This window comes from Notolepis coatsorum (assembly GCF_963971535.1).
Source record: "Notolepis coatsorum genome assembly, chromosome: 3".
Classification (NCBI taxonomy): domain Eukaryota; kingdom Metazoa; phylum Chordata; class Actinopteri; order Aulopiformes; family Paralepididae; genus Notolepis; species Notolepis coatsorum.
Genome location: NC_140167.1, coordinates 51,106,221 through 51,121,023, shown reverse-complemented (window position 1 = coordinate 51,121,023; position 14,803 = coordinate 51,106,221). Strand labels below are relative to the sequence as shown.

The 14,803-nt window shown below is 43.1% G+C and overlaps 1 protein-coding gene across 1 annotated transcript; it reads right to left on the bottom strand.

The window, feature by feature from the left end:
- Positions 1–4,982: 4,982 nt before the first annotated feature.
- Positions 4,983–13,017, bottom strand: ctsl.1 (cathepsin L.1; the record flags this gene model as incomplete). Its single annotated transcript, XM_084309748.1, has 7 exons — positions 4,983–5,082; positions 5,408–5,513; positions 5,949–6,114; positions 7,797–7,988; positions 9,503–9,697; positions 12,458–12,600; positions 12,918–13,017. 7 exons carry the CDS (start codon positions 13,015–13,017, stop codon positions 4,983–4,985), a joined length of 1,002 nt encoding a protein of 333 aa, XP_084165874.1.
- Positions 13,018–14,803: the final 1,786 nt, after the last annotated feature.

Below are 14,803 nucleotides of genomic sequence, written 5' to 3'. Positions count from 1 at the left end.
CGGATACTCTTCCCAAAGGGGTCGTGTGAATATTAAAGGAAACCAACTTGTGTTCAGCCTTGCGTTCAGCGTTTCTCTGATTGGCCACACGGCCACGTGACCGCGCTTCCGCGCGGCAGAGAGTTGCGCCGCCTGCGGCAGCGGCCGTCTTCGCCGCGCGATAGAGAGTTGCGCCGCCTGCGGCAGCGGCCGTCTTCCGTTGGCCGTCGCAATGACTTGTTTTGTTTACATCAGGGTGAACGCTGTTGTATTCGCAAATATGAGAGCCAGCAATACGTCATAAACGAACTACCAGCCTCCACACTGATGTACAGTGACTGACGTTAAAAACGTGAAATAACATATAACGTTACAATGTACAGTTTCTAGTTACAGTAGTGAAGCATGAATCGAGATAGTCCTAACAGTGTTTATTATTAAGATTCAGATAGTCCTAACAGTGTTTATTAGTAAGAGTCAGATAGTCCTAACAGTGTTTATTATTAAGAGTCAGATAGTCCTAACAGTGTTTATTATTAAGAGTCCTAACAGTGTTTATTATTAATTAACGTCATAAACGAACTACCAGCCTCCACACTGATGTACAGTGACTGACGTTAAAAACGCGAAATAACATATAACGTTACAATGTACAGTTTCTAGTTACAGTAGTGACGCGTGAATCGAGATAGTCCTAACAGTGTTTATTATTAAGAGTCAGATAGTCCTAACAGTGTTTATTAGTAAGAGTCAGATAGTCCTAACAGTGTTTATTATTAAGAGTCAGGTAGTCCTAACAGTGTTTATTATTAAGAGTCCTAACAGTGTTTATTATTAATTAACGTCATAAACGAACTACCAGCCTCCACACTGATGTACAGTGACTGACGTTAAAAACGCGAAATAACATATAACGTTACAATGTACAGTTTCTAGTTACAGTAGTGACGCGTGAATCGAGATAGTCCTAACAGTGTTTATTATTAAGAGTCAGATAGTCCTAACAGTGTTTATTAGTAAGAGTCAGATAGTCCTAACAGTGTTTATTATTAAGAGTCCTAACAGTGTTTATTATTAATTAACGTCATAAACGAACTACCAGATTTATTTTGCACCAGGGAACTTGAAGGTTCCTGCCGCGCTCGCGGCAATAGGGGGCGGGCTAGCGGCGTGGGGTCGTGGCCAATCAGAGAAAAGCTGAACACAAGTTGGTTGCCTTTAATATTCACGCAAAGGGGTCAGCCGACCTACCACCATGAATTTCCCCAAGACCACAAACAGACACGGGAGAATGCGCCGAGAATCAGTAAGAAAGCTTTTATTGTAGGAAAAATAGATATCTAATACAAGGGTTATAGTTTTATATAAATAATTAGTAGTTAGCCTATTTAAAATACCCACGCCTCCTAGGCCTAGGGTAGTTAAGAGGAGGAAGCGCTCAATGCCCTGTAAACCCACCCCCAGACTGTTGCTCCCACCCACGCTACCTATCCCCGCCCCTGAGGCACTACACACGTGAAGAAAAAGGGTTTGCCCTGCACACGGGTCTATGACTATCAAACATTAGTCTAGAATCACACCACACCTCAAAACACGGTTCACTGCAAATAGCCTAAAATACAGTAGGTATCGATATCACACCATCTCTTGGGGAGCCACGGCAAATGATTATAGGGAATATAGGTAGGTAAATACACACTAAGTGTCACACAGCAACTAAGGGGGCTGGGATAAAATAGTGGGGGCTGCTCACCGCTAGGGGTAGGGCCTAGGCCTAGAATACTCCTCTCATATCCTAACCTAGGTTTGGGCAGTGGAAGCGCTGAGTTTCCAAACACTACAAACAAAGGTTTAGTTATGACCGGGGCCCGAAGGTGAGGGCCGGAAGGACGCCACCCCCTTACGCTCCCGTAGCCCCTCACGCCTTCGGGCTAAAACTGTTCTGTCCGTACTGGGGTGTTTTAGTATACTCCAAGCACCAGGCGTACAATAATGTCCTCCCGCCTGTAATGGAGGGCAAAGTCAGTAATAGCAAGGTCCCCCCGTTCCCGGGTTCGTCACAATGCACAAATTAGATATCCTCCATATGATACAACAAAGGGAGAGAAAGGTAGTTCACAGAGGATGGAGTGTCCAAAATACTGGGTTCAAATCTTCTACAGTTTTACTGGCTTACTGCATGCCGTTCTGATAATCTTCAGCTCCACGCTACTAACAATATTCCTAATTCCAATGCAGTCACTGTTCTTCTATGTCTTCATTTACCACTCGGGAAACAGTTTGCTTGTCAGGAGCGTATTCTGATATCTTGTATCCATTTACTCACGGCGTGCAGTGTAGGGTGCCCAACTGTCCCGCGATTCGTGGGACAGTCCCGATATTGGGACGTTTGTCCCGCGTACCGCTACAACAAAACAATGTCCCGCAATTCAAAGATTTAAAAAAAATATATAATTTTTTTTTTTTAAATTTTTTTTCAAAGATTATTATTTAAATTTTTTTTAAATGTTGTTAATTTAATGCCTCGTTCCAATACCCTCTTATATTTAAAATAAAAAAATCGGGCGACGTCACAAACCAATGCATTGCGCAGCCGAGCAATAGTATCCAGCTGCAAGACCACAGCACCGACACACTCATTGGCTGATTTGGGTCACGTGACCGTCCCACCCAATGAGTGAATTGGAGTGGGACGGTCACATGACCCAAATCAGCCAATGGGAGCGAGGGTCTGGAGAGTGTGGGTCCGCAAAGTGTCGCGGTCCAGAGAGTGTCGGTGCTGTGGTCCTGCAGCTGGATGCATCTCCAGCCGAGGCTGCTGAGCAGCTCACTCGAGTCGCGCTGCCTGTCACCTGTCCGAGCGAGGCCGGGGCAGCTGTATGTGTGACGTCAGTCACTCGAGTAGTCAGAAGAAAGACCGCCAATATTACTGATACAAGTTGTTTAGCTAGCTAAGAAAAACAAGGAAATGGAGGCAAAAAAAAAGAGACTTTGCTCATATAACAGAGACTGGGACAAGAAGTAGCCTATACTATACGTGGCTGAGATCCGTTTCAGATGATCCCCAAAAGGTAGAATGCAGGATCTGCCACTGACAGGAGCTTCACCATCACCCATAGAGGAGAGGGGGACGTCACATATAGTTGTTCAGAGGAGCGCCTCTTCAGCAAGTCTGGCCCGACTATTATTGAGAACTGAATCAGAGGGTCGGTTTGTTACATACACCCATATACCCCCACCCGCGACACATGCATGCATTTATTTTGAGCTTATGGACCTTATGGTATTCTTGTTTTTTCTTGACTTACTGTGTTACTATGTTTTTTTTTCTCCTTGACTTGTTTAAAGAAGACGTGTCTCTGTTAAGCACTTTGAGCTGCACTCCGTGTATGAAAGGTGCTATATAAATGAAGATTATTATTATTATTATTATTATTATTATTATTATTATTATTATTATTATTATTATTATTATTATTATTATTATTATTATTATTATTATTACCTAACTACGTAACTAACTAACTGCCTAACTGACTAACTGACTAACCAATTACCTGGATTGTCTTGCACCAGTCATCTTTTAAATACATGTTGGAACAATAATGGCTGTAGATTTTGTATCAGTAGGCCTATGGCTTATGCAAAGTACAGGATAGCCCATATTTTGAATTACTTAAAGGAAGGTGAACTACTGTATTAACAAATGAACAGAACATGAGCGCTCTAACTGTTCAGAAATAAAAGAGAAATAGGTTCCTCATTCTGGGATAAACCTATTCTTTCTCCTGTCTCTCTCTCTCTCTCTTTCTCTTTCTAGGCTTCTGATTGGGTTGGACTTAAAGAGTTCTATCTACATAACATAACCCCTGGGGAGTGTGAAAGGCTAAATGATGACTACATTGCATTATTGCATTTTATACAGTTAGTTCCAACCAAGTCATTTGATTGGACAAGAGGCATTCCATGAGTGTACCAACAGAACTGGGACTTAACTATTTGTATCACTCCTCTATGTTCTATTGATAACCGTTAATTAGGCAACGGTCCAAGTTCAAGAGCACAGTTGTGGAACTATTTGTTGGCGAAGCTAAATACAGCTGTACTGTACATACTGTAAATGATTAAATAAACAAACAAATCATAATCCGTTTTATTACTGTTATATATGGCGGTTGTAGAACTGCTGTATGAAAGCAATATCACACTTGAGGTTGTGCTGTTTATACTGAATTTTTGCTACGACTGAACGGTCACAGAAAGAGACACATTATTGTCTTCCTAAGACAAGCTCCTTGATAACCACTACAATATATAAACATCTAAACTCAGCACAGTTGGCACTGGAGAATTAAATTCCTCTCAGTCATTTTGAATATAGTCTTAATTATGAAAAAGATGAAATAAAGAAAACACTTAGATACTTTCATTATATCTATATTTTTACTTCTACACAACATAGTTCATGTCTTTACATTTATTTACATTCTTATAGTCAAGTTTTATTGTGTAAACAGTATGTCAGTATGTCATGGCATATAGGCCCAAAAGAAAAACAACTTGGCATTTAAAAAATTTCAACAAAATGGAATTAGAGTCAATTATTACTCCCTATAACGTAGGCCTGTATGTCCTCCACTCTGAACAACCTCCTGCACCTGCAAGGCAGAATACATGAATCACAGTCAGTTAGTCAGTTAATGGACAACAGACATGAGAAACACATGAACATCATGTGAAACACTTGTTGTAGTGTGGATTACAATTAAACATCAACCGCTGTGACTATTTGAAACACCAAGGGAAGGAAGGAGGGAATGAAGGAAGGAGGGAATGAAGGAAGGAAGGAGGGAAAGAAAGAAAGAAGGAAGCAAGGATGGAGGAAGGAGGGTATGAATGAATGGAGGAAAGAGGGAGGGAGGAAGGAAGGAAAGACGAAGGTGGGCTGGGAGGAGGGAGGAAGAGAGGGAATGAAGGAATGTTTTAAATTTTCCCTCACCTGCTCAGACCAGGGGGTAGCTGGCTGCCGTGGCGACGCCACACTGGTTGTGCTTGTTCCTGCTCATCAGAATGTAGCCCTTGGCTCCCCAGCTCTCACCCCAGCTGTAGAAACATGAGGCATGAGGCTAGAAATCCATAACGCTTCATACAAACCAAGGAAGAAGAGATAAAGATATTTCAAAACAGCTATGACTACAGTGCACACATACAGTACAGTATCTCTCTCTCTCTCTCTCTCTCTCTCTCTCTCTCTCTCTCTCTCTCTCTCACACACACACACACACACACACACACACACACACACACACACACACACACACACACACACACACACACACACACACACACATAGGTGTATACAGTACAAATATACTGTATCTAAAGCAATCCCTTTGACTAAGAATATGTGTTAGATTGATGTTTCTACCTGTTCTTGACAATCCAATAGTCGTTTCCCTTGTCGGTGTCAAATCCCACAGCCAGCACACCATGGTCCAGCTCAGTGCTGCTGCAGTCAGGCTCATCATACACACCTGGAGGAGCACACACACACACACACACACACACACACACACACACACACACACACACACACACACACACACACACACACACACACACACACACACACACACACACACACACACACACACACACACACACACACACACACACACACACACACACACACACACACACACACACACACACACACCTCAGCGTTTCAGTAAAGATTCTACTAAAGGTAACAGTATAACTATAAATCTAGTTGTTAAAAGAAAAAAAAAAGAAAAAATGGATTTGGTCTATTTCGGTGCAATTTAATTATATTTCAGGAGTGATTCGATTATTACAAAGACCAAATACGTTGCCATAAGATAATCATAATCATTTACTTCATATACATTCATAAAATGACCCCAAACCCGGCTTATGTTTATCTTACGTCAAAAATCTAAATCTCTCACCCGATTCGTAGAGCTGGAAGGAGGACTGGGAGGCGTCGATGCCGATAGACACAGGGCCCACGGTGGCCACCGCCTCCTTCAGGGCGTCCTCATCGCCGACGGTCACGTCTGTGTAGCCGGTGCAGGTGGCACCAATGGTGTCAGGGTTGTAGCGGCACTTCCCATCCTGACAGACAGAGAGCAGCGATAACAGCGATTATTTATTTTACTATAGTGCTGGTAGGGACACACTGCAAGACTTTTTAATTCACATTTAAAACACATTTTAAATTGTGTGTTATTCGAACTATCTAAGAATAGTTAAAATTCATAAGAGAACATTTGATTCAATGGCACTATTGTGGTTGGAATACAAGGAATCATAATAAATAAATAAATAAATAAAATAAATAAATAAATAAATAAAAATACAATAAATACATACTGGCATATCTACAGGAGTCAACAGATATCATCACAAAATACATACTGCTCTGCCTTTTAATAGAGCCAATGGGATGTTTGAAAGGCACAGATTTAGTGTTACATTCAAGGACACAAATGCTTATTCAAAACCAGCCGTGTGCAGCATGCCTCACTAGGATCTAAGAGGTCTAGGTCTAGGATGGCTTGACAGAGTACAGCAACTTGCAATGGGCCTGGTCTACAAGATACACTACACGACCAAGGTACCCATGTACATGTCAAAATACTTCCCAAAGGTCAGTGAATACCACGATCACAACACCAGAGGGAGCTCCACAAATCATGTTAAACACAGATTCGGCTCAAATAAGGGACTAAACACGTTTCGCAATTATGCCACATCAATGTGGAACGCCGTACCCAAAGCTGTAAAGGAATGTGGATCACTACCCACTTTCAAAGCCTCTCTCAAGGGACACCTACGGGAGACTGCAATTCAACACTGGCCCCTGTAAATATCCTAACCCAACCCCCTCCAATGTACAGTCATTTACCTAGTATGGTTTTGTCAATAGTCCAATGTACAATTTTGTTTGTTTGTACAGTGTACAAACAAACAATGTACAGTTTTGCTTGTTTATACAGTGTGCCCCACCCCCCCCCCCCCCCAACCACCTCCAATGTAAGTTACCCAGTATGGTTGTCAATATCCCAATGTACCCAACCCCCCCCACCCAACCTCCTCCAATGTACAGTTTCTACGTCAAATGTATATACTCCCTTTTCTTGACTCCTTCTGTATCACAAACAGTACTGTATTTGCAAATCTGGTATGTCATAAATGTATAGATGTAGCAGTACTGACTATTTGTATGTCATGTATGTCATATATGTCCTGATGAATTGAAAATGGGGGACCCTGATGTAAACAAGACGAAAGACGTTCTCTGGTCTGCATCCCCTTAACAATTGTGTGTATTGAGCTGTACTGTATTGTACCCATTCTGCAATCTGTTAATAAAGTTTTCAATCAATCAATCAATCAATCAATCAATCAAGGTGTATTATTAAATATATCCACCAGATGTCAGCATTCTGCCACTGCTAAAGCAGCATGTTCACCATCTTCAACACCTGTGAGATCACATTACATTGTTATCTTTTATCTTTACCCTTTTTTTTTTACTGTAACTTTACAACTTATTTGTTCCAATGTTTGAATCGTTTTGTCAACTGACTATCACAAATTGTATCCTTTAGTACTTACAGGATAGTCACACTTTTATGTACAAAACCTGTAATTACTGATGAACTGCAGTGTATTCAGATTAGGCCTGTCCCTGACTAAGGATTTGTATAGTTGACTTTGATTGGCCAAAATTAGCAAAACGTGTCTTCCGGATACTGTGACTAGAGTATGACTTCTGCAGAGTAACCTCTGACCTCAGCCTCATAGGGGTAGGAGTCCTCTGTGTCCAGGCCTCCATTGGCAGTGATGTATTGAAAAGCCTGGTCCATCAGACCTCCATCGCAGCCCATGTTGCCGTATTTTCCAGAGCAGTCCACCAGCTGCTGCTCACTCAGAGACACCAGCTTCCCTGTTTTCCTGTAGGTCTGACCCTCCAGTGAGCCAGTCTTTGGGGAAGGGGGGGGGGGGGGGGCAGACAGACAGACAGACATGATTAATGTTTAAAATGCATGTTGCTCTGCACACACAGTGCCACTGCCAAGAACCAGAAAACACATGCACAGTGATAATGCCAAGGGCCAGTGTCGGGTAAAGAGGCAACAACTGATGGGGCAAGAGCCAACGTTTCAACACGCTCAATTTCAGCGGCAGGTGGCAAAACTGTGTGTGCTGCTGGCTCCTGTGGGATGTCGGCTGCCACCCGGCTCCTTCAGACACAAAATGGCCACCACAAAATTGCGAAAGCAAAGGACGAGGATAACCCGGTAACTATGCATTATTAGTGGTAACTTACTGCAGGCTTTTCCCGAATAAACATTTTGACACACACAGGCACACACGTGAACACACACAGACACACACACAAACACACACATTTGAATACTTTATTTGGTTCCACAAATTATATATTATAAATTATAAATATATCGGGGCCAAGCAGCACTGAACACTTAAGGGTACACATTGCACCTCTTTCTCCACACGGCTAAGCTGCCAATAGTAGCTGAGACAGAGCAATATTTTGCAATTAGTTTGGCTTTTCTTTTAGACATTGCATCAATTCTCAGACCGCTCATGGTGCATTTGTATACATGGCCAAGACTTCCGAATATAAGTACACTATATCTACACCTGTACCCAAGGCCGGCCATCACATTGAGCAGTGGTTGGTATTTTATATACTTGTCCCGGAAAGCCTGGTCCATGTACAGGTCAAAGGCACAGCCTACTTTGCACCTCCTTGTGGCTGGTGTCAACAAAAACAACATCACAACACACACACACACACACACACACACACACACACACACACACACACACACACACACACACACACACACACACACACACACACACACACACACACACACACACATACATAAATACAAACTCTCTCTCTCGCACACACACACACACACACACACACACACACACACACACACACACACACACACACACACACACACATACATAAATACAAACTCTCTCTCTCGCACACACACACACACACACACACACACATACATAAATAAATACAAACTCTCTCTCTCGCACGAACACACACACACACACACACACACACACAGAAACAGAAACAGAAATACAAACTCTCTCTCTCTCACACACACACACAGACACACATACACATACATAAATACAAACTCTCTCTCTCGCACACACACACACACACACACACACACACACACACACACACACACACACACACACACACACACACACACACAGAAACAGAAACAGAAATACAGACAATTATTGACTGGTCATCATTCTCTCTCTCTCTCTCTCTCTCTCTCTCTCTCTCTCTCTCTCTCTCTCTCTCTCTCGCTCTCTCTCTCTCTCTCTCTCTCTCTCTCTCTCTCTCTCTCTCTCTCTCTCTCTCTCTCTCTCTCTCTCTCTCTCTCTCTCTCTCTCTCTTTCACACACATAGCCGTGTACGTACTGTGCTGAAGGCCCAGCAGGAGCCACAGTCCTTCTGGTCCTTGACGGGGGTGACGTAGCCCTTGCTCCTCCAGTCCACGCTTTTGGGCAGGTCTGCGCCTCCTGGCTGGCGGAGGAAGGTGGAGCCACGGTGGGGGGGGGAGGAGTTGGAGGAGCGCAGGCCCTGAGAGAGCAGCCGTCTGTACTCCTCCCTTTCCTGTCCACAAGTCCAAGACAACATTTCAATAAAACTGGTGCTCATGTTTTAGGAAAAGCGTGAGAAGATAAATAACAAACAGGTAAGTTGGATAGTAGTAAGTATTTAAAGAAGATGTGTTTGGATAATATGTTTAACACAGCAGTTACGGTAAAGTAAATCGACTGCATTTATATAGAGCTTTTATCCAAACCGCTTTACAACTTATGCCTCACATTCACCCATTCACTCACACATTCACTAACACGTTCACTCACACGGTCACTCACACGTTCACTCACACGTTCACTCACACGGTCACTCACACGTTCACTCACACGGTCACTCACACGTTCACTCACACGTTCACTCACACGGTCACTCACACGTTCACTCACACGGTCACTCACACGTTCACTCACACGGTCACTCACACGGTCACTCACACGTTCACTCACACACTCACTCACACGGTCACTCACACGGTCACTCACACGTTCACTCACACGTTCACTCACACGGTCACTCACACGTTCACTCACACACTCACTCACACGTTCACTCACACGGTCACTCACACGTTCACTCACACGGTCACTCACACGTTCACTCACACGGTCACTCACACGTTCACTCACACGTTCACTCACACGGTCACTCACACGGTCACTCACACGTTCACTCACACGTTCACTCACACGGTCACTCACACGTTCACTCACACGTTCACTCACACGGTCACTCACACGTTCACTCACACGTTCACTCACACGGTCACTCACACGTTCACTCACACGGTCACTCACAAGTTCACTCACACGTTCACTCACACGTTCACTCACACGGTCACTCACACGTTCACTCACACGGTCACTCACACGTTCACTCACACGTTCACTCACACGTTCACTCACACGGTCACTCACACGTTCACTCACACGTTCACTCACACGTTCACTCACACGGTCACTCACACACTCACTCACACGGTCACTCACACGTTCACTCACACGGTCACTCACACGTCCACTCACACGTTCACTCACACGTTCACTCACACGTTCACTCACACGGTCACTCACACGGTCACTCACACGTTCACTCACACGGTCACTCACACGTTCACTCACACACTCACTCACACGTTCACTCACACGTTCACTCACACGGTCACTCACACGTCCACTCACACGTTCACTCACACGGTCACTCACACGGTCACTCACACGGTCACTCACACGTTCACTCACACGTTCACTCACACGGTCACTCACACGTCCACTCACACTGGCGGTGGAGGCGACCATGCGAGGCGCCAACCTGCTCATCAGGGGAAGTTAGGGGTTGCGTTTGACACACGGCCCGAGAGGAACCGGAATTGAATCCAGGAACCTTCTGATCACCAGACGACTGCTCTACGTTCTGAGCCACTGTCGCCCCTAAGCCTTAACCGTTTTATGGCGGTTTTTCATTAATTTGGTCTTCCTCCGTTTGCACCGGTGCCAGTGCTGGAAAGTAAGTAAGTATTTTTACTCAAATACAATTTAGAGCTACTTGAACTTTACGTGAGTATTTTCATTTTAGGGGACGTTATACTTTTACTCCACTACATTTCAAAGGAAATATTGTACTTTTTACTCCACTACATTTATCTGAACCCATCAGTTACTAGTTACTTTGAAGAAAAATATTTTGAATAGAAAACATGGCATATATATACTTATATATGTTCACATTTGAAGCCTGAGAACTTCAAGAGGACGTAATCAGATAAGCATAACTGGACCACATACCACTTTAACATAACCTTTAATTAGAGCAGCATAATTGGACCACATACCACTTCAACATAACCTATAATCAGAGCAGCATAACTGGACCACATACCACTTTAACATAACCTTTAATTAGAGCAGCATAATTGGACCACATACGACTTCAACATAACCTATAATCAGAGCAGCATAACTGGACCACATACCACTTCAACATAACCTATAATCAGTAGGGATGGGTACAGAATTCGGCACTTTTGAGGTACCGAACCGAAACACGTCGGTACTACCGAGTATCGAATCAAGTGAGATACCTTTTTTTTTTTTTTTTTTTTTATGTCAACGTTCACACGCACAATATATGCTTACCTAGGATTTGACTTGATTCAACAACAAAGCAGTCGGAGCAATGGCAAGCCGAAAACTGTCGAAATTGTAGTTATTTGAAGTTTGGATATTTTTTTTCACGACTGATGTCAATTAAATTTCTTGAGACTAAAGTACCGAAAAAAGGTACCGTTGGGTACCGGTATCGATTCACAGGTACCGGTACCGGTATCGGTTCAAATGTGAAAGGTACCCATCCCTAATAATCAGAGCAGCATAATTGGACCACATACCACTTCAACATAACCTATAATCAGAGCAGCATAACTAGACCACATACCACTTTAACATAACCTGTAGAGGTCAATGGATCAAGGATTGTATGCTCCCAAGCACTGGAATACACAAACGTCATGTGGAATGCATACTTTTACTTTAGATACTTAAGTACATTGAGTAGCAAATACATCTTGAATTTGAATGGAGGACTTTTACTTTTACCAGAGTACTATTTTATCTGGGTATTTTGACTTTTACTTAAGTAAAGGAACTGTGTAATTTTCCACCACTGACCGGTGCCAATGTACGTACTGTATGTCTGCCACCCTGAGCGAATGTCATTTGTGAAGCTAAAGCGACAGCGAGAAATGTTTGTTTGTTTCCTGGCATCTGAACCCACCAAGTCAGCGAAGAAGGTCATGCCGAGGCGATAGGACTTGATGCCCTCATCGGCCAACATGTTGTGGACCAGGACCAGCCTGCGGTTGTTGAGCCAGGCCTCCCTGTGCTGCGCCTCCTCTGACGCTGACCTGTAGCTCTTTCCTGACGGCCCAAGAAGATTCACAAGAGTATCACTGCTTTTTGACAATTATGAAAAAGCACGAAATAGAAAGGAAATCGTATAGGAGCAGGTGTTTTTTTTGTATTATTGTAAAAAACAATGGAATGGAACTTTACAACTGTATGTGATATGATCTGCTAGAACATTTCTTTCCAAATTACATCCACTAAATGGATAAATTGTCCAAAATAAATAAAGTGTCCACTAAATGAATAAAAGTGTCCACTAAATGGATAAAATGTCCACTAAATGGCATATGTTAATGTTCATCAAAAAATAGAAGTCCTACACATCCTACCAAACTTGAGTTTCCAGGCGTGGAACTCCAGGTCCTCCAGAGACAGACTGGCGGCACAGGCCACGGCCAGAACTGCAGCAACAACAACCAGTACCCTCATCCTGACAGACAAACACAGAGATTTAGTGAAAAACACCAGAGATTCACAATGCGACTGTCAAGAAACCAGAGGTTTGCTTTGAGGCTATAGCTTCTTCCCTGCAAGATGTCTGCCTTTACAGTTATATCACTCATTGTCTTATCTCCCAATTTACATTTCTTCTTTGCAGCAATGTACCTGCAACACAGGCAGTGTGTGTGTGTGTGTGTGTGTGTGTGTGTGTGTGTGTGTGTGTGTGTGTGTGTGTGTGTGTGTGTGTGTGTGTGTGTGTGTGTGTGTGTGTGTGTGTGTGTGTGTGTGTGTGTGTGTGTGTGTGTGTGTGTGTGTGTGTGTATGTGTGTGTGTGTGTGTGCGCACGCACAGTGGCAGCTTACCTGTGTCTATGTCTGTGCCTGTAGGTTTCAGATGGATCCACTGTGTCAGAGAGACCTTCTTATATAGTTAGCAATGGAAGGTTATGATCGTGTCCAGTCAGGTGCCTGTCAGCAGCACGTCATAAACATCAGCAGATGATGACATGAGAGACAGAGAGAGACAGAGAGAGAGAGAGAGAGAGAGAGAGAGAGAGAGAGAGAGAGAGAGAGAGAGAGAGAGAGAGAGAGAGAGAGAGAGAGAGAGAGAGAGAGAGAGAGAGAGAGAGAGAGAGAGAGAGAGAGAGAGAGAGAGAGAGAGAATGATGACCAGTCAATAATTGAATACAGTCATGGGGGAAATTAAAACATAATAAAAATTATAAACTAAAGAAACAAATGTTTAAATGAAATCTTACATTCTTCATTAAATGATAAACAAATGAGTTCGAGAAGGAGCAGACGGAAGCAAATGCGAATCTAGTCCTGCCCCTTTCTCACAATATCATACATAAACTAAATCTCTTACAAACCTAAAATAACAACCAATGTACAATGTTTAACTGTACAATGTTCTTGTTCTGTTTTGTTTGTCATTACATTCTATGTTGTAATGGTTCCAGGGAGGACAATGAGAACTTTGCTCACAAAGTGAACATTGGCCACAATGGAAACAGTGGTCTCCTACCTGGTCTCCTACCTCCCTCTAGTGGTCACCATCAGATGGGCCAGATGATGCAAGCCACCATTTTGTGTTTCTTTAAGATAGTCGAGTTAATTTCTTCATGTATGTTGTCCTGGGCTTTTCCTTTCCTTGTTTAATTGTCATCCCCCTGTCTGGTTATTGTTTGTGATATTGCCTTGGTTGTTGTTGTGATTTGCTTTTGTGTCTAGTTGGTGTTTAATGGTTTCTGTGTTTTTGGACTGGCCGTGCCAGGTGTTGTCAATTGTAATTAGTCTAGTATTTAAGTGTGTGTCCTTCCTCTGTTCTGTGTGGCGACATACCTCCAGTTTCCCCCCGGTCCTGTCCACGTCGTGTTGCACTGTGTTTTCATTCTAAGTAAGTGTTAGTGTTTTGTTGTTCCTGTTTATTTTCCGTATTCTCGAGTCAGTTCGCTGTTTCACTAGTGCCAGCACTGCTGCGTCGTTTATGTTATTTTTGTTACTTGTAGTTTAACCTTGCTCTCTCGGTTCTAAAATAAATAGAACACCACTTTTTGTGAAGAGCAACCACCGTCTCCGTTCTCTTGTCATTCTGCACCACCGTCTCCGTTATCCTGTCATTCTGTAGTTCTGGGGCTCCTCCATCGTTCTGCATATTGTGTTCTGTTCTCCCCTAATCCTAACATATGTTTCATCTTCATCTATCGAAAGAACATCATAAATTGTATTCACTTCCACTTTAACATCAATTATGCAATAGAGTGTTTGTTAAG